Below are 21,442 nucleotides of genomic sequence, written 5' to 3'. Positions count from 1 at the left end.
CATAAACCATAAGGTTGAGAGTTCAGTACCAGCCAGGGCTCAGGCACGAATCATCCTTTAATGACCTTGCATCCTTCCAAGGTCATTAAAATGAGTACCTACCTTGTTGGGCGAAATTAGCTTACAGTTGTAAACCGCTTAGACGAGACTGTTTAGGTGGTATGAAGCGGTATATAGATGAAGATGCTATTTCTGTTGTTATCAGGGATGCTTTGATTGTGTATTCCTGCATGGCAGGACATTGGACTGGATATCCCTCGGGGTCTCTCACGACTCTAGGATTCTAGGAATCTATGAATTCTGATCATTCCTATGGGAAAGAACTGCTTTGGTTTTTAGACTGAAGTTTAAAGGAGCAAACAAATGACAAATATAGAATCTGTTATCAATTTATTATGGAGCTTGGTGATTTTTGTTTGTGGTGAATACAAAGAAACAAACAAACAAGCTTCATTTATATACCACTTCATACTGCCTAAGCAGTGTCTAAGCGATCTACAGCTGTAAGCTAATACACAATAATAATACTTAAAAAGGAAGATTTGGAACTGAATTTGTATTGGGAAAACAAAGTAAAGAAGATTGTTAATTCATAATAACATTTCTCTAGAATATATATCTCCTTTTGCCAGTCTGGCTGCAGGGGTGAGTTCTTTTAAGTCACAAATCATCAACAACACTAAGCTGCAATAGCTATCCTTAGTATTGTTATAAACCTAATACTTTTTAGGATAAAGACTTTTTATGTAACATGAAAACAATGGCCTCTGAACTTGATCATAATACCCTCTAAAAATCATTTAATTGCACTCTGGCTTTCAGAAGCTTGTGAAAACTGTGTTAAAACAAAAAGCAACTCATAAGCCTACAATGAATATTTGTTCCATGCAGAAAAGATAACAAGTAATCTTGTTTAAAGAGCAGGGCATAGGCTTTTTAAAGGCTGGTATGGAATGTTGTGATATAATCATCTGATTACATGTAAGATGTACTTATTTGATAGAAGCCCCCAATCTTCTCTCACTCATGGCATCTCTCTACAAAAAGAGTTGTTCTGCCTGACGTAAATACTTTCATCACTGGGGCAGACTTTTTTTTCAAGTTAGTCACACAGTAATGAGACACCCATTCTAGGCCAGAAACCTGATATAGATGATAGGAGGTTTTAAGCCCTTGGTCCTCCCTCTTCAGTAATGATCCTGATTTCACTCTGTCTCTCTCACACACACAAACACACACACAGCTGCATCTACTCTGCGGAATTAATACAGTTTAATTTCACTTTAACTGCCATTGTTTAATGCTGCAGAATTATGACAAATCTCAGAATTCCATAGCATTGATCCATGGCAGTTAAAGCCATGTCAAACTGCATTATTTCTGCAGTGCAGATTAGACCTAAATTGTATGCATTCTGCAACATTGTCACATTTGCAATCAGTTTCTGCAAGTTTCAGTCACTTGCCACATACAAATTGTTGGTTTTGTTTTCTTTTATTTCAAACATAAAACAGCTCAGATAAGAAAGTTTCAACCAATCTGTTACTTTTTCTCATAAGGATAATTTCTTGGTCTATCCAATGTAATGTACTGGGGACAATTAAAAAAAATGCCCCATGATATTTAATGCAAAAAAGAAGAAATTATGCATTCTAGTTTTTAGTCAGTTGTCCCCATTGAGAGCACAACAGAATTCTCATCAAGGACACAAAATACAAGAAGTATACATGCTTTAAGAAAGTACCATGCAACTAACTCAATGCAAGGGTTGTTTGTTTTTAAATCCTAAAGCGTACAAATTAATTTTTAAAATCCAGCATCTAACAGACATAACATTTGATTATTTCCTCCCATTTTTCTCTCGTCACCCCTACAGCTTGAATACACAGCAAGGTTAGACTTCCTGTGGCGTGGCCAAGCCAAAGAAGAAATCAATGAGATGAAGGAATTAAGAGAGCATAATGAAAACATGCTCCGCAATATCCTCCCAAGTCATGTTGCCCGTCACTTCTTGGAGAAGGACCGAGATAATGAAGTATGTAATGTTTGGTTTCTGAATTTACTTCATAATGGCCTGGTGCTAAGGAAAGGGCTTCTCTTGAATGGCTATGGCTTCTTTTGTGGTTTTCCTCATTACTTCTGCCATTACTTCAAGGAGAGACAGTAATTGGGAAATCCTCCCTGGGGGCAAGGGTTTGGTAACATTTTGGTCTCTTCAAGTCCTGGATGTTTTGTGATACAGATTATTTCTTGCAGTGTTATTCTGAGACTACTACTATTATTATTATTATTATTAACCTTTATTTATAAAGCGCTGTAAATTTACACAGTGCTGTACACACAATCTTTTTAATTGGACGGTTCCCTGCCCTAAGGCTTACAATCTAAAAAGACACGACACAAAAGGAGAAGGGAGTGGTGGTGGGGAAGGGGATGAGGGCCAGCAGTTCTTCTCTACCTCCGAGGCCTGGATCAGGGGAGATGGACTGGAGGGAGGACATAGCAATACAGGAAATGATTCTGTGCCTAGTTTCCCATTTACAACTGCAGTTCTCTGGTATTGTCTATGATCTTACCCTGTAATCTTTCTCTCAGGCTCTTTCTTGAGTCATTCAGGCACAGTATCAGTCAATCAGCTGTCAGACCCATTCAAGTTTTTATACGGTAAATGTTAGCATAATAAATTAACCTGACCAATCTCCAGGGTTGGGAGTGGGAGAACTAATGATGTTTGATGATGGGTTTCCCATATGAGTGTTCAGAACAGCTTGTGTGTGCATGTGTATTTATTTAATATATACTAATATATACCCATTGTAAGGATCCACCCATGCAGCTGGGTGTAGAGATGATACAGGCTGAGACTTCCTTATCTGAAGTGCTTGGGATCAGAAATGTTTTAGATTTTGGAATCATAATACATACATATACATACATAATGAGATATCTTGGAGATGGGACCCAAGTCTAAACATAGAATTCATTTATGTTTCATATACACGTAGCCTGAAGGTAATTTTATAAAATATAATTTAAATATTTTTGTGCATGAATCAAAGTTTGTGTACATTGACCATCACAAAGCAAAGGGGTTTCTAATTCAGCCATCCATGGGGAAAGTTTTGGTTTTGGGAGTATTTCAGATTTTTGCATTCCAGATAAGGGACATTTAACGTGTAAGAGAGGGTAAGTGACATGCACAGTTTGGGGAGGTGGGGCAAATCAGGAAATTGATACATAGCGAAAGTGTTTCCTTGTCTCTGTTAACAATAGTGTTCCAGTCTAATTCAGAATTCCCCATGGAAACTCCTTAAAGGAAATGGTAATGAGACAGCACAATAATACATATTGAAAGTTTTAAGTCACAGATCTCCCATATAGCATGTAGTTTATCATGTACCGAGTTAATTAGCATACAATAACATCCAAAATCCACAAAACAATTATGTCTTTATTGGGCTAATCAAAATGCATAATATATATATTGCAGGCTTTCAAAGCTCCACTGATTTCTTCATCAGGCAAAAGTGTTAAAAATCATACAGGAGGAAAAAGATTATGACAATCTTAGTTCACAGGCCTGCATTTTATCAATATGTTGTTGGTGTTGTTCTGAATTAAGATATAGAGGGATATCTATGCAGGCAAGCCACTCCTCCATATTGAGACAAATCAACTTAATCAGTTCATGATATAAAATTTAAATTCCATTAGCAATGCAAAAAAATACTTCCTTTGGGGTCCAAGGTTAATTAATGACCCGTTGTCCAAAATATTTCCATGTAAAATGGAGCTAATAACATTTTGTGGAATTTTAACTGCAAAAATGTAGCAATTCAAAATGTTGCTCTGTGGAGTACAACTCCCAGAATCCCTACATGGCCAGTGGGAACTGTAGTCCAAAATAGTAAGTCTTCCAGGCTCTAACAAAATGCAGTGCCGTGACAGTTCATCACCTATGAAATATGTCACTTGGTTATTTTTTTCTTTCTTATTTTCTTCTTCTCTCATTGAATCTCTAGGAACTGTATTCTCAGTCCTATGATGCTGTTGGTGTCATGTTTGCTTCCATACCTGGCTTTGCCGACTTTTACTCCCAGACCGAAATGAACAATCAAGGTGTCGAGTGCCTGCGTCTGCTGAATGAAATCATTGCTGACTTCGATGAGGTAATTTCACAGATTCAGGCTGGAAAAAGCTGAGTGAAATTTAAGAATCAAGTCAGCAGGCCAGGCAATTTATCAATCATGTTGGCAGGACATGCAGTTTATGCAAGCTCAGTCAATGTATTTGTTTAATCTCCACGTGTTCATTTTATTTGGGGGAGGCTTTCCAGTCTAAAATGGGCCCTTGGTATTGGGGTTTTGGTTCCAAGATTCCCTGTGAATACCAAAATCTTTGGATGCTCAAGTCCTATTAAATATGATGGTGAAGTAAAATGGTATTTCTTATATCAAATATCAAAATCAATGTTTGCTTTTGGACTTTTAAAACGTATTTTCAAGCCACAGATGGTGGAATCCATGGATGCAGAATCTAATCTGTGGCAAGACAATTTTAACAGAACAAAATGAGACCTTTTGAAGGAGCCAGTAACAAAACATGCTCCACTAAACATTGACAGTCTCTATGCCATTTTCTTATATATCCTATGGAGTGCTCCCAAGCTAATATTTTAAATGATGAATTAAATAGCAATATCAAGCATTTTCTAATATTTAATGTTATCAGATTAATTTTCAAACCTAACATTCCAAGCTCCATACTCAGCCCAACAGTTTCTCCATTCATACAAAAGTCCATAGAAAACCATACATATGGAGGATACAGAAGGAGGACCAGACATTAGAAACAATGCTATAAAAATTAATTTCCTGGCTTTAATTTTTTTTCCAAACTTTTTTTCTCCAAAAAATTAAAAATCAGCAAATCAATGGTTAAAGAATCAACTAACTAAAATTATCAAATTAACAGATTAACAAATTAACTTTATTAGTCTATGATACAATGTCCATTATGAAACATTGTGGTCATAGTTCTACATGCATTACCTAGTTACATAACTATCTTAGATGGGACACAGACCGCCCAAAAAGGGCGATTTGCTGCCGCCTCCATTTCCGCCGGCGGGAAGCCTCAACCTCCAAACGGCAAGGCTTCCCGACGGTGGAAAAAGAAGCCCCAAAAAGCGGCTTCTTTTTGCAGCACGCAAGTGCTGCTGCTGGCGCACTCGCAATGTCACCTGGGCGCCGCGACATGCGGACGCTAGGCATCTGTTATGTCAAAATGGTGGCGCCCATGTGAACAGGGCACCGCCATTTTGTACGTACTCTGTACATACTAGGGTTGTGGGCCTCTAAAAGAGACGCCCCCAGGCAACCCTAGTACGTACGGAGTACATACTTGGGTGCCCGTCTGTTCAGGGCCTTCGTTGCATAGGCAGGTACCATCTCCCAGACCACCATCACCATCCTGAGTTACTAAATAGCAGCCACGGAGGGTGATGAGAGTCTGGTCTCCTGTTGATCAGGAAACACCATATTGATGTTTCCACCCCCACCCCCCAGTGAACTTTGATTCTGAGGAGAAATTATGGCAGGTGTTCTGCTTATGACTGTTGTATCTGAAATCACTAATGGGAGGGGAATGGAAACATCAGTCATCTTTGTCCTGATGGACAGGACAACAGATACCCATTAGTTGCAGTGGATAATGCAGGCAAGCTGGAGCAGAGGGAGTTTTATGATAATAATAATAATATAATAAAACTTTATTTATATACCGCTTTTCCAAAATGATAAAAGCGGTTCATATCATTAAATAACTATTACAATACAGAGTAAAATAGACCATTTGAAAACATCATATAAACAGTCTTGAATATCTTAATCTAATCGCGGTCCAACATCTTGAGGTAGCTTCTGTGTGGAGATAGTTTTCTCTAAAAGGAGTCAGGAGGGTATGCTAAACGGAAGAGATGCGTTTTCAAGGATTTCTTGAACACGTCCAAGGTGGAACTAAGGCGGATCTCTTCTGGGAGTTTGTTCCAGCAATTCGGAGCTGCCGCTGTAAAAGTTCTTTGGTGAGTTGTTTCTAGTCTCACCTTGGGGTACTCCAATATGTACTTCCCTGATGTTCTGAGAGTGCGAGGCGGATTGTGTAGGGAGAAGCGTTCCCTCAAGTAACTTGGGCCCAAGCCATATAGGGCTTTATAGGTAATAACCAACACTTTGTATGGAGCCCGGAAGCTAATTGGCAGCCAGTGTATGATCCCTGTGTATTTCCTACACTATTGACTACGTAGAGGTTGTAAATTCAAATGCATGCTGTTGATGTTGTTGTGTGCCTTCAAGTAATTTCTGGCCTATGGCAACCCTAAGATGAACCTATCTTGGGGTTTTCTTGACAAATTTCTTCACAGGGGGTTTGCCAATCCCATCCTCTGAGGCTGAGAGAGTTTGATTTGCCTTGGGGCACCCACAAGGTTTACATGGCTGTCGAGGATTTGAACTCTCAGTCCAGAGTCATGGTCCATTACATGCATAACTCATATGTAACTGTGATTATGGATTCTAGCCGATCTTAATACAGTATACCTGGTGAAGTAAATTGCTAGTGACTAGAATGTTTACTGGTACGAGACAAAGAAATCAATGGAAACGCAAAAGATAAAAATACAACAACAAAAGTTAATGTTAATAATATCTTGTTACAGCCCAACAATGGTAATGGCAGCAAGAACAACTGATTGCCTTTGCAGCCCACTACTGAATTAATTTAATTTAATTTAATTTCCTCAACATTTTTACTTTAGTGAATTGATTTTCTCTAGCAGTTTAACATTACTATAGCACTTACATTTCCAGACCCTGAGCAGGACATAGCCATCTTAAAAAGCAGAATATTAAGTGAATCGTGTTGCTAAATATCCTGTAGGTACCATCTAATCTTAGATGCTAATCAGGATCAGCCCTGGTTACCACTTGGATGGGAGGCTGTCAAAGAATACCAGGTGCTGTAGGCTGTATTTCAAATTGTAAAAACACCTCTGGGTATTCCTTGCCTAAGAAAACCCTATAAAATTCATGGGGTCACCGTAAGTCAACAGGTGACTTGAAGGTACATACAGTACACACAGGCATCAAGTGAAACAGGGAAATTTAGGAAAGAAAGGTGGACAAGAATCCCAAAGAGAAGAATCCATTTGAGAAACCTTCGGATGGAGGGGGGGATATGCAGATCAAAGATGGAATTTGTTCAGGAGAACCAGTGGAGAAGAACTACACATCAGTGTACATATTAATTCATTTATATTTTATTTCAGACATTTATATATTGCTTTTCAAAAATCACAATGCATTTTATAGTCTCAAAGGCTAAGAAGATATAGTAAACCAACAAATAAAATAATTGTTTTTGTTGTTGTGTGCCTTCAGGTTGCTTCTGGCATCCCTAAGGCGAGCCTATTACAAGGTTTTCTTGGCAAGATTTGTCCAGTGGTTCTCCGTCTGAAGCGGAGAACGTGTGGCTTGCCTAAGTTCACCCACTGGGTTTCCATGGCCAAGTGGGGATTTGAAACCTAGTCTCCAGAGTCATAGTCCAATGCTCAAACCATTACAGCATGCTGGTTCAATAAAATGAAATGATACAACAATACTAAAACAGTAACATGGAAAATATTACAATAAAACCACCACTGCAAAACACCCTATATTAAGATCCCCTCTGATCTCAGTGGGGAGATTTTTGTGCATGGTGGGAACCATTACAAAAGTGGCCTATACATCTAAATCTGGCTATTTATTCTGATAATAGAAATTTCCCATGGTTATTTGTGCTTGAAATAGCATTAGTCTATGGCAGTGCATCTTGAAATACAGTGTGTGGCTTTCACAGAATCCTAAGGCTTGCTTTCAGTGGGATTTAATTATTGCATTTTCTCTGTTACTGTTGCATTTTGACTTGTCCTTGTTGACTTTCCAGTTTTCCATGAATTTGGCTCTGTGTGTTGGTGCACATGTATCACTCTCAGCAAAGGAACAGCACAGATCAAAAGACAAAGCAAGCAACAGATGTATGGCATTCCAAAGGGCAGACCTGGTCTGTCTGAAACTAATGTTTTTCAGGGATAAGCAATCCTATTTATCAGTGCAAGCAGCAGGGATGAATAGAAGAAGCTCTAGCATGTCTCTTGACAGTTTGGTGTCTTGTCTTGCAAACTGGCTTCCTTCTGGATATTTCTCCAACATTCTTAAGAGAATAATGTTGCCTGCAACTTTTGGCTTTTTATCTCAATGTGACATTTCAAAGATTTGTGCAAATTGGCTTAGATCAACAAGTCTGAGGCATAAAAGAGATGGACTTTAAGACATGTATGTTCAATAGATGCTGATACAAATAATGTGCTGTAATGCAGTTCAAAAACATTTCATTTCTTCAGAGTTCTCTGGCTGACCATTCTCCATCACTATGACAATAGGAATAAAATGGCAAAAGTAAGAATAAATGCCTTTCCAGATATCAGTACTTTTACCATTGACTATAATAAAACTGTAATTTAGAGGTAAAGCAAAACATATGCTATCCCGTTCACCGAGCATTTGTCTTTGGAGTTTGTAAATACAGTTGGTAGAATATTCCCATGATACCTAGCAGGAAGAGTGCCAACTTCACTGGGATATTTAACATGCCCTTCTAACACCTACTTGCTTAATTAATAAAGGATCTAATTAGGGCTTAACATAGTGACTCTTCAATATTTAGGTATATAATGGATCATTTTGGAATCAAGACACAAGATGAAACAACATTGTCTTTTGCTAGTTGCTAATCTATTTTTAATTTTGAGACACAGTTGACTGAGTTCAACAACAGGCTGCTTTGAGATCAAGTAAATGAAAGAAAGCAGCTGGGACAATTCAGTTAAGTACAGTGACACAGTTTTGGCACAATCAGCAATGGGAGTGTGGATACTTTAGGAATTTGAAGCAAATGATTTTGAAGATGTACGGAATAAATTTGTAGAGTTGTGTTTTTATAAGAAAAAAGGGGATGTTTGCCTCCGTGAGAGTCAGTGCAGTTTTGAAAAATGGATTAATTAAATGGTATATATAGTCCTTGGGGTGGGGCGCACTGTATAGTAGTGTTGAACACAGTATGTTGTTTGATTTATAAGTTTATTTGTGTGTGTTTTAATTAATAATTTAAAAAATTTAAAAAATTGAAGCAGAGATGTTCAGCCTGAGAACCTCTGCTTGATTTCTTATAAAATGAAGTAGCCACAGTTAGGATGAACAAAATTTTGATAGCATCAATACCAAAAGTATTGGTTCCACATCTCCCAAGACTCATTGTGAGGCAAAGTACACCTTGTCTAGAAAAAGTGCGCATTTGCAAGGGTTGCATTACATTTTGAAGAAATAAGACTGTAGACCACTAGTCTATAGCGACCTCCCCCGACCTAGTATCCTTCAAATGGCTTGGACTAGAACTCCTAGTATCCCCGACCATTGAGCATGTCATCTATGGTTTATAAGAGTTATTATGAGAGTTGTAGCCCTGTATATTTCAAAAGGCACCATGTTGGAGAAGGCTGGCCTAGAACCATATGTTCCCTTTTTTGACCAGAGACAGTCAGTAGTTTAAGTTTCCAGGCTCTAGTAAATCTTGACCCTATTCTGTCTTTTGGATAGATTCATAGGGTACTTTTGAGGGGGGAGGGGATTGGTCATACTGCCAGAATTGATCCCCTTTATCTCTGGAAATTATGCTTCAGGGGTTCATAGAGATCTCATTTGCCATTTTCCAAGTGCTTGCACAGACTAACATAATTACTCTTCAGTTTTCATACTTCTCTGAAATTTGCAATGCTGTTCTATCTGGAAACACATAGCTTGGGGAACATGCACACAAAAACTGCAATTATGGTTAGGAAGTTCTTGCAAAAAAAAAAGGCTGATTAAAGAAGAATGGATAGAAACATATGTATTTGTGTGCCCGAGGAAACACATATTTTCATGCAAACTCTTACCAAAACAAATTAGTAAATAAATAAATCAAAAAGTGAATTGGAAATGGGAGAGAACCTTATTCCTGAAAAAAAAAATGTAAATGTTATGGAATGCAAAACAGACATAGTCAACCATACATAACTGCAGCACAGATATATGTAAATCCACATGTACTTATAATTTGATTTCATTCTATCATCCTGCTGAATAACTGCCTGGTCCAAATAATAAAATATTGCCAAGCATGTTCAAAATGCAGCTGATCACTTGCAAGTTCAGTCAGATCAAGAGTAGAAATAAACATACTGTCAAAGTCAGTTTATTAACAGCTCAGTGTACCAAAGATGTTAAAAGAAAACTATTATCCGTTATGCCAAGTACCACTGAATTAATAGCTTCCAGATTGCAAACTGTGAAAATAAATAACCATTTGGGAGCTGTGCATCTGATCAGCTTCATTACAAAATGAGAATTAACAGGATCTCTCTTTATTCTTAGTTGCTAGATGAAGAAAGATTTCAAGACATAGAAAAAATTAAAACCATTGGGAGCACATACATGGCTGTATCAGGATTATCTCCTGAAAAACAGGTAAGGAGTTAGTTCTGGTAGCTAACAAATATGTTGTTGTAGTGTGTCTTCATGTGATATGGTGACACTAAGGAGAACCTGTCACAGAGTTTTCTTTGAAGATTTCTTTAGAGGGGGTTTGTTTTTGCCTTCCTCTGAGGCTGAGAGAATATGACTTGCCCAAGGGCACTCATTCACAGTTGAACAGGTATTCAAACCCTGGTCTCTAGAGTCATAGTACCTTATTGCACACATTTTTTTCTGCATTATGGGCATGAGAAGGGGATGCTCGAGGACGAGTGAGGATGAGAAAAAACACACCAAAGTATTTTCAAAATGGCCCCATTCCATCTCCCAGTGCCAAGCCATTCTCTTTCAGTACTGAGACGTGTCCTTTGGCTTGAACGGAGGTCTTCTAGCCGAGCAAAATGGCTCATGTCAGCACTGAATAGGAATGGCTTGGCACCCTGCGATGGAATGGGGCCATTTTGAGGTGTGCAATAAAATGCGTTTTTTCTTGGCCTCACGGAGTCCTGAGCATCCCCTTCCTGTGCTCATAACAGCAAAAAATATGTATAGTATAATGGGAATTTCCAGGAGCCAGGAGGCTACATCAGCCTCCTTCCAGCTCCCCCCAAAAGGCCAGGAAATTAGTCATACCTTGGGCACACATAGGCAACTGTGAAAGTTTGGTTGGGCACATTCCTCCCCACCAAGAACCTTGGAGATCTGTAATTTCCCCCATATTCCCCCAAATACCTTCTATTGCAGAATGTGGAGCATTGTGCAGTATTTTCAGTTTCCCTTGGGCCATATTAAGTAGGGAAAAGTTTAAAAGACAACAAGAGGGAGTAAATAGAATACACTTCCTGAGTATTTTTTAAAATTATTTTTTGAAGCTGCTCCTGCACCCAAAATGACCCAGGAGGAGATGTGGCAAAATTGTCCCAATGCCCCCAGAGGCAATTTACTGGCAAAAAAATTGCAGAGTAGACTATGCTTTGCCCATCTTTCTTTTAGGAAATATGATTTGCTACTTTCCATTTTATGCATTCCACAGGTCTGCTCTGAAATGCTGGGTGGCCCATCCAAAATTCTCTTTCACATGGCACATAGTTTTGTTGTCCAAAATATCTAGTAATGAGCAGTGACATAACTGTATTGATTGGAGAGGGGGAGAAGAATAGAATGGTCTCAAACCCAACATGGTTCAATGTAGCGTACAGTTCTTCATGTGGAGTTACTGCTATGCAGACTCATTTACCACCATCCCAACTCTTCCCCCATGACCATGCCTAGCAGGGAGCAGGTAAGGTTGGCTGTGTTTGCATTGCCAGATGCAAAGAGATTACCATGCTACTGGAATATGGAGCTAGAACCAGTTTTTATTATTTGTATGTTTTGGGGGCAGGTGGAGTAGCTGGTCATCCAACAAATGTTTGCCTTTTGCAATGGATTTTCTGTTTTATTCCTTCCTTCAGCAATGTGAAGATAAATGGGGCCATTTATGTGCACTGGCAGATTTCTCCATTGCACTGAATGAAAGCATTCAAGAGATCAACAAGCATTCATTTAACAACTTTGAACTTCGCATTGGTATGTATATGTTGATTATGTCTAAATAAGCAAAATGGACCTCCAAGTGGGGTGAGGTGGGGTGGGTATTCAACAGAGAAAGGGAAACATGGCATGTAGGCATTAAGCCACTGCTTCCCTTTTCTAGGCCTTGATCAAATAGAAGAGCACCATTTGAACATGGAGCTATTTGTGTAACAGATATATTATTTCTCTAGTTGAACCATTTGCAAATAACATTAGAATTAACATGATATTAATATGATTACATTTCTAACATTATCTTGTATTCTGTCCAGGTCTGCATCTACTCTGCAGAATTAATGCAGTTTGACACATCTTTAATTGCCAAGGGTCAATGCTATAGAATTCTGGGATTTGTAGTTTTGTGAGATATTTAGCATTTAGATATTTAGCAGCTAGCTCAGGTGCCACAACAAGCTACAAATCCCAGGATTCCATAGGATGGAGCCATGATAGATAAAGAAGTATCAAAGTGCATTGATTCTGCAGTGTGGCAGCAGCCCAAATCTTTATAATATTCTAGATGGCATCAATTGTAATCTTGCCCATTAAGAAATGAACTTCTTTTTTAAAAACAACTTAAAAGCCCATTAAGACTTTCTAACACATGTGTGCCCATTCTGATTTTGAAATTACTGATTTCCATTTGTAAAGGGTGAATTCAGTTTTGATTTGTCTATATGCTTTGCTGTCACCTCTCTCCCCATTCCCAACAAGTCCTACTCCAAATCCATTGGAGGTCTAGACTCTATTGGAACATTGTGAGCCCCTATCTTTACTCAACCTGTTTCTATGTGAAACAAACTCTATATCACAAAATGCCATAAACCTCTAGTACCTCATTCCAATGACACCCAAATCTGTGCTAATCCTTGCATCCTATGATCACCGCTATGATCATTGCGGAATAGCGGTCTATAAATAAAATGTATTATTATTATTATCCTGGAAGATCTCACACCTCAAAGAGCAGAACTGCAAGGTATTATAGCATTTTATTAAATCTAAAGTTGCAAAAGGAACATCTTATTATTTTTGCTGCAAGATATTAACAGGATGACATTTCTGGAACCCTTGTCTCTTTTTTCTTTTCTAGGTATTAGCCATGGCTCTGTTGTAGCAGGCGTTATTGGTGCTAAGAAACCCCAGTATGATATCTGGGGCAAAACAGTTAACTTAGCTAGCCGAATGGACAGCACTGGCATTAGCGGCAGAATGCAAGTGCCTGAGGAAACATATCTCATCCTGAAGGACAAGGGATTTGCCTTTGACTACCGGGGAGAAATCTATGTCAAGGGCATAAGTGAGCAAGAAGGAAAAATCAAAACATATCTTCTTCTGGGAAGAGTGCAGCCAAACCCTTTAATCTTGCAGCCAAGAAAACTGACTGGGCAGTATTCCTTAGCTGCTGTCGTATTAGGGCTTGTACAGTCTCTTAACAGGCAAAAACAGAAGCAAATCCTGAATGAGAACAATAATTCTGGTATCATAAAAGGTCACTACAACCGACGGACTTTGCTAACTTCCGGGGGATCAGAATCGACAACCCAAGCAGAGGGTGCCGATAAAACTGAATTGCCATAAGCCTGCATCTTTATTTGTGTTTTTTCTTTCTTTTTTAAAATTTCTTTTATATATAAAATAAATATATAAATAAAAAATATCATTCAATTTTTTTAGAATGCTGTTCAAAATTGATTCATTCCACAGAAATCTTTTCCCCTTTTCAGGATGGTGTTTGTATGTTCAAGAAGACAGATAAACAAAGAAGTGGGGAAATGTCAAATTAATTGGGAAAAACTGGGGGGAAGAGAAGGTTAAGGGAAGACATGGTAGCCGTGTTTAAATATTTGAAGGTGTCTCTTGTTTGCTGCAGCTCCAGAAGATAGGACCTGGAGCAAGGGATTCAAGCTACAGGAAAAGAGATTCCACTTCAATATTAGGAAGAACTTCCTGAATAGAAGAGCTGTTCGACAGTGGAATATGCTGCCTTGGGGAACAGTGGATTTTCCTTCTTTAGAGGCTTTTAAGCAGAGGCTGGATGGCCATCTATTGGGAGTGCTTTGATTGTGTATTGCTGCATGGCAGGGGATTGGACTGGATGACCCTTGGGGTCTCTTCCAACTTTATGATCCTACAATTCTATTCTACCAGAGATGCGGGAGGGGAATCATCAAAATCCAAGTTTCCTAAAACTAGGCAGAGTTGGTTCCAAATAAATTTGAGAATGTTTGGGCCAATGTATTTATGGTTCTCATCTTTTCAAGGATAATAGTTTTCAAGTTATCAAGCCAGCATGACATAGTGGTTTGAGTGCTAGACTAGAACCCTGTAGACCAGGGTTCGATTCCCACTCATCCATGAAACCCTCTGGGTGACCTGGGGCAAGTCACATGCTCTCAGCCCCAGAGGAAGGCAGTGCCAGGAAATCCCTTAGGATCACTATAAGCTGGAACCGACTTGAAAGCACACAACACACACACCATGATATAACACAGATCTGAGGAGGCACCTATGTGTGTGGGGGGGGGTGGCAGTTTTTGTCATCAATTTTGTCCTTAGACGTTATCAGTTTTATCCTTAGAAGCCTCCTCAGAATAGTGGTAAGTGATGGCATAGCATCACCAGGACAAAACAGGGCACGATCATGACCACCAACTAGTAGTATAAATACATGTTGCCTTAGTAGTGAATGTCATTTTCTCTCAAATTCATGACACAGAATTGCATGGGTCAGTGGCATCTGATGGCTCTGAGGACAGAAGAGGAATAAATCTGCTTTCGGTATAAGTCTCCATTTTAAAAGAGCTGTCCGAGGAGAAGAACCATACCTCCAAAACAGGTTGAGCATCTTGGATAGTTTTTTCAAAGTTCATACTAAAATCCAGAGTGGATTTACTGCCTCTCTGACATGGGAGCCAACAGGTGCACCTGGCTTGGGTAGGGAGACTGGGCAACACATGGTGTCCATCAACCAAGGAGTGCCAGGAGAATCACTGCTGCCACCACTAGTAGTAAATCCTGTCCTTCACTGTACAATCCCTTCTCACGGGAGACCAGGATGGCTTCATCCTTGTTGAGCTGCCAGGATCCTCCAAAACAGTACTATCACATGGAGCCTTCAGCTTTATCTGTTTTTTTGTAACTCATTTTGGGAATCTTGGTCAATGGTCAAGATTGGGAGATGGGAGTCTTGATTAATGGTCAACACTGGGAGATGTCTGTGTCTCACATAGTTACATCTCCTGAGCTACATCACCATATAAGTTCTGACACACACACACCCCCCTATTTCCTACTTTTCATATTTTGGTAGAATTTAATACAGTGGCATGGGTTCTTTTTACAAAAACTTGGCAATCTGATACGGAGATACTTGGAGCACATAGATAGCTTTTAATTTGGCATTATTTTTCCAAATTGTTTGCCTTATGCTTCCTCTCCTCTTCTCCTGCAATCATAGCTGTTTTAAATAATACTTGTGTCCATGATAGGCTTGTGGAAAGAATCAAGTGGTCAATAGAGGCAGGTAGTGAGGAACCCAAATTGTGTTTGTCCTGCTCTAATGTGCAAAATAACTGGCTGAAAATCTGAAAAGTTGTTGCTCTCCTTGGCAATGCTTCTCATGCTTTCCACTTACCAAAGAGCTCTCATCCTACTGAAGGTAACAAGCACTGCCTAATAAATATGCTAATAAGGATGGGTTGACAGGCAGTGCAGATTTACAGCACATAATGTCTTTGAAGAACTTCTAAGTAAATCTCCCTTCGGTTTAAGGGAAAGAGGAGATTCAGCACAGCTTCACCTTGAGAGGGTGCTGGCTGTAGGAAATAAATTTAAATTCAGTTATTTATTTATATATTTTTAAAAAGGCAACTCTCCTTGGTAAAAGGAGAGATAAACAAACAGAAGCAGCTGCATGGGGTGACTGCTGGAAAAAGTGTTGCTGGTCATTTGTAAGGATGTGTGTTTTACTGAGAATGTAAGATCTTTGCTGGATAAGATTCAAGACCTAGTTGGAAAAGGATTTTGTCCACACTAGACAACCTGATGCCCCATGGAAAACTCATAACCAAGCCAGTGGCATAACAATACCCTTCTCCTCTTGTTCATTCAGAGATATATTGGAGAAGATATATTGAGAGGTGATGTGCATGTTTTGTATGCCTTTAAGCCATTTCTGACTTACAGCAATCCTAAGGTAGCCTTGTTGTTGTTGTTACTGTGTGCCTTCAAGTCATTTCTAACTTACGGTGACCCTAAGGTGACCCAATCACAGGGTTTCCTTGGCAGATTTCTTCAAAGGAGGTTTGCCATTGCCATCATCCTCTGAGACTGAGAGGGTGTGATATGCCCAAGGTCACCCAGTGGGTTTACATGAATGACCAGGGATTCAAACCCTGGTTTCCAGAGTCATAATCCAATGCTCAAGCCACTATACCATGTTGGCTCAGCATGTATTCTATCAGGCAATACAATAGCCATATTCAAATATCCAAAGGATTGTCATACTGAACAGATGCTGGTCAATGGATCATTGGCAGTCCACAAGTTACTGGCTGCCAGTTCATGGAGAGTTTCCAAGAAAGAAAGAAAGAAAGAAAGAAAGAAAAAGTTGTACCCACTGGGCACAATATATGGAGTTGATATCCATGCACATTGGGAAAGGAACCCTGCCGATTTGCCACATTAGAGAACTTAATGATGTAGAAAATGGGGTAAGTTCATTTTCTCCTTCTCCAGAAGACAAGACATGAACCAATGGATTCAGATTACAAAAAAAAAAAAAAAAGACATTCTGACAACATTAGTGTTGAGAACTGTTTGACAGTGGTAAGAACTGCTTGACAGTAGACTTAAAGCTGAAGGAACTGGGAATATGCCATGAATCAGGGAAGAAAAAATAGCCTTAGGGATTCAAAGACATGTTAGTCTGGGAAATCATTATGCAAAGGGATCTTGTAGCACCTTTGAGACTAACTGAAAGAAAGAAGTTGGTAGCATGAGCTTTCGTAGACATGAGCCTACTTCCTCAACTGCATCTGGGCAGAAGTTTTCTGCAGCCTTCCTCCAAAGTCTCAGTCAATGGTCTTTCCTAGCAATCCTTTAAAACTGAGACTTTAGAGACTAAATTTGGGGTCTTCTTCAAATCCAAATCATGTGCCTCATCACTGAGCTATAAATCTTCTCCACAAGACATCAATCGCAATGTGGATTTTAAATGACTCCAGGAGACCAGAGTTCAAATCTCCACTCGGTTAAAAAAATCTACTGGCTGGCCTAGGGCAAGCCACACTCTCTCAACTTTGAGAAACGCAATAGAAAACCTCCTCTGAATAAGTCTTAATAAGAAAACGTTATAGGATGACCATAAGTCAAAATCGAGTGAAGAAGTACATAGTAACAACAGATATAATGCACTATCTTATCTCCCCTGTAATACACATCCACATATAGAAGCCTTCTGCAGCATTTAATTCCAGGGTTGTGGGAGGAAGGAGAGAGAGATCTTTGTACTTTCCTTTTACCTCTGAGCACCTTTGGCATGGGTCAAGTTGTGCCATTTGATATTGTATAGTTGTGAAAGCTGGACATAGAAGAAAGCAAAGAGGAAGAAAATCAACCTATTTGAAATGCAATGCTGGAGAAGACTTCTACAGATCCTTCAGACTGCTAAAAAGACAAATGAGTCCGAGAGCAAATCAAGCCTGAACAGTCCCTAGAAGCCAAGATGACAAAACTAAGGGTTCATCTACACTGTAGAAAAATGCAGTTTGACACCACATGAAGTGCTGTAGCTCCATCCTGTGGAATCCTGGGGACTTTTACAATGTCTTTAGCCTTCTCTGCCAAAGAGTACTGGGACCTCACAAAACTACACATCCCAGGATTCTGTGGGATGGAGCCATGGCAATTAAGGTGGTGTCAAACTGCAATATCTCTACAGTGTAGATGCACCCTGAGTCTGTTGTACTTTGGCTGTATCATGAGAAGACATAACTAGAGAAGACATAATGCTTGGTAAGATAGAAGACAGTAAAAAAAGAGGAAGACTGCACTCCAGATGGATAAACTCAGTTTAAGCAAACCGTGGCCTTGAGTTGAGAAGACTTTAGCAGGGCAGGTGAGGACAGGGTGACTTGGAGGTCTCTCATTCATAGGTCCACCATAGGCCAAAGCCAGCTTGATGTAATTAACAACAAGGGGAGGCATATCTGTCCAAATAAGAAACCCCCCCCCCCATGAAATTTCCCTAGATTTCTAGCACTGTAGAGTGAGACACTGAAAACAGTCGACAGCTAGACTTTTATATGGACTGTGTTTGCATTCCTTTGGTAACTTTGCTTGCCTGTTGTTGTTTTTTTTTGGGGGGGGGGTCTAAACTGTATTTCTAAATGTTCAGCAGAAGTTTTACATTGTCATAATGGTAGAAATTTGGGATGTGTTGGAGCAACATTTTACTGATGGAGCAACACCTCCATTTGTCCCACCCCCCAATAGCTACACCACTGATTCTATGTAAAAATAAAGATATGGAGAGAGTTATGTTGGGGGCTGCCTTTACTTGCCCCCCCCCCCATGTATTCAAGCTGTTGTTGGACATATAGTTGAGGGTAAAGCCAGACGGTGCATCTGCATGCATGTACATATACATCCATAGCCCAGCCTAACACAGCTTTGATACAAATCAAAATTTTAATTTGGAGATTCAAAAGAGCAATTATTTTTAGATGCAGAGAGCAATATATAACTCAAGTTCCATTTCCTTTACTTAGATGAAGTCTAATTAGGAGAAATAGAGAATGTGGTTCTCATCTCCTGCACCAGATTTCTCATCTACACAGCTGTCTGGGTCTTTCTTGAGACAGAAGCTGCATTAAACTCCTAGTATTTCACTCAGATTAGAAATGATCTCCAAAACAATAGAGGCAGGATATTTTATTGATGAATGTAATAGGGTGAAGCAGTCTAAAAGCTTCCAACACACTGAATTATTAATGTGTTATCAGCTCAACACCCAAGATAAATCACATTTTTGTGCTTTGGCTTGCCTGGATTCAACTTTGCCTTCCTCGGGAAACAGAGCGGATAACATTTTATTGTTGATGTTGGCCTTAAAACACAATTAATTACCTTCCTAGCAATTCTGTAACAGCTCACCCTAGAATGTATTCAGACAACCTCCATTTTAAGACTGTAAGAACTGTTTTACTGCATCTAGAAATGTCAGGTTTTGCAAGACTGGTAATGTTTGGGGCACCACAGTTCTTTGATCTGAATGCCCTGGCCTAAGCACTGATACGCTACCACAGGATTTATAATACATTACCAAAACAACAGCCAGACTGCAAATAGCTGAACTAGGAAAGAAGTGTAGAAGAAACTCTGAAACTTGCAAGCTTCATGTGAGTACAGATTCTTATTTCCAGGACTCCAGAGTCCAGACATAGCAAGACTCAGATTCTGAAAAGCATAGGAAAGAGTATGAGAACTTAACATTGGTGCCTAGTCAATGACACGGTCAATATTTAGGGGGAAAGTGATGGGAATTGAACTTGGGAGGGTTATTTTTTGGACTAAATTTGTCGAGGAATTCTTGGAGTTTGTTAGCATATCCTACACCTCTCTCATGGCATGTGGGGTTTTATATTTAATATCTAGCATCAGACATGTTTTTGAGAGGTCACAATGACCTAAGGACATGTGGGAGACCTAGATAGCACTAAAATAAATGCTGAGTGAGTTCACTGATCCAGTCCAACCCCCCACACAGGCTTTTCACATTTCCTTTTACAATGGACACAAAGCGAGTCGCATTGCAAAAGCAGTCAAAGACTATCTTCTGCCCCACCCCATGCTGTGTTCCTAGTCACACTTCCTGTCCCAATAGCTCAGAGCTACCCCAGATCCAGTCACTGTTTTGTCACTCCAAACTTAAAGCCATCAGTCAATTCATTTTCCGTGGACCTATCTTCAGGACCCCTCTAATTCCAGATCTCTTGATAATCCAGCCTTCTCTTCGTAAAGTTTTATGCAGACATTTAATAAAAGCTTTCACATGTACCCAATTCTGTCCCTTGTATCATATCCATAACCACCTATCCATCATAGAATGCAACCTCATCTTCTGAGGCACTATACATCTCTAAATCTGTGAACACAGAGATTTCCAAGGGCTAATCTCCTTGAGTACTATTAAATCTTAACAGCATCTGCTATAGCCATGAGACATATATCTGTCCTAGCTAGATGTTTGTCTTATTAGTATCATCTCCCAACATGTTTGTGTAGGTTATCAGTCCATTAATTTATCAGAAACAGCACAGATCCAAGGCTACATTATAGCCCTCTCTTCACATGTTGCAGTCTACCAAAGGCAGTCTGCTCTGTGGCTCTAGCTTGCCTGCCTTTTCTCTCTCCTTAGCCTCACTCAGGTTATCAGCTATCCAAACAACATAAATCAAAACAAAGAGCTCATGGTTCCCATGTCTGTGATCGCCAATCAGAATAAAGATCCTTGACTATGATCCCACCTGCCTGCCATCTGGAGTACATCAACCATCACACCACCTGCTATCCAGCACCTGTCTTCAGTCAAATCTACTGGATTATTTTAATTATAATTGAGCACATTATATCTACTAAAGTTTACTGCAGCTCACATCTGCTCACAGCCACATTCACCATGTGAGATTACTCTCAATCATGTTTTGTTGACATTTGAGTTGGTGTTTTCCCAGACTTAAGCTGCTGCCAAGTTCCCTACTGATACATATACACATTCTAATACATCTAGCTTCCTGTATTATTTCTTATACTCTATACTCTATAGGTTACGCTAGGTTACAGCTTGTACTGTACTGGTCTATCCACAGGCTACAAAATTGGCAATATGCCTGGACTATAACACTGTAATCTGAAACCACTGGTAAATGTTCTAGTCTCTGGAGCAGCAGGAAACAAGCTTCCTCCATCTTCTAGGTGACAACCCTTCAGATATTTATAAACATCTCGCATGTCACCTTTCAATCTTCAGTTCTCCCATCTAAATATAATCAACCCTCTAAGTCGTTCCTCACAGAGCTTGGTTTTCAGACTTTTGTCCATTTTGATTACCTTTCTCTGGACATGTTTCCATTTGAGTCAATAGGAATTAGGGAAGGAATGACTGACAAGTCCAGTTCATTTCATTGGATCTGATGTAGTTGCGACTAACTTTGGATTTTGCTCTAGGACTGTGGCTATTTTTAACAGCCACATCT

The 21,442-nt window shown here is 39.5% G+C and overlaps 1 protein-coding gene across 3 annotated transcripts in view; it reads left to right on the top strand.

The window, feature by feature from the left end:
• The window catches only part of ADCY8 (adenylate cyclase 8), a 131,246-nt gene extending 117,414 nt beyond the window's left edge, over positions 1-13,832 (top strand). For all 3 annotated transcript variants that reach the window (XM_089517973.1, XM_089517971.1, XM_089517970.1), the window contains 5 exons: positions 1,877-2,035; positions 4,023-4,169; positions 10,509-10,601; positions 12,062-12,176; positions 13,276-13,832. In XM_089517973.1, coding sequence (XP_089374099.1) covers positions 1,877-2,035; positions 4,023-4,169; positions 10,509-10,601; positions 12,062-12,176; positions 13,276-13,763 — 1,002 coding nt within the window. In that variant the 3' untranslated portion in view covers positions 13,764-13,832. The remainder of the gene's footprint in view (positions 1-1,876; positions 2,036-4,022; positions 4,170-10,508; positions 10,602-12,061; positions 12,177-13,275) is intronic.
• Positions 13,833-21,442: the final 7,610 nt, after the last annotated feature.

The sequence above is a fragment of the Sceloporus occidentalis genome, unplaced genomic scaffold (assembly GCF_023333645.1).
Source record: "Sceloporus occidentalis isolate IW3139 unplaced genomic scaffold, rSceOcc1.0.p SCAF_3, whole genome shotgun sequence".
NCBI lineage: Eukaryota > Metazoa > Chordata > Lepidosauria > Squamata > Phrynosomatidae > Sceloporus > Sceloporus occidentalis.
Note: the sequence above shows the minus strand (reverse complement) of the source record. Positions and strands in the feature narration are given on the sequence as shown.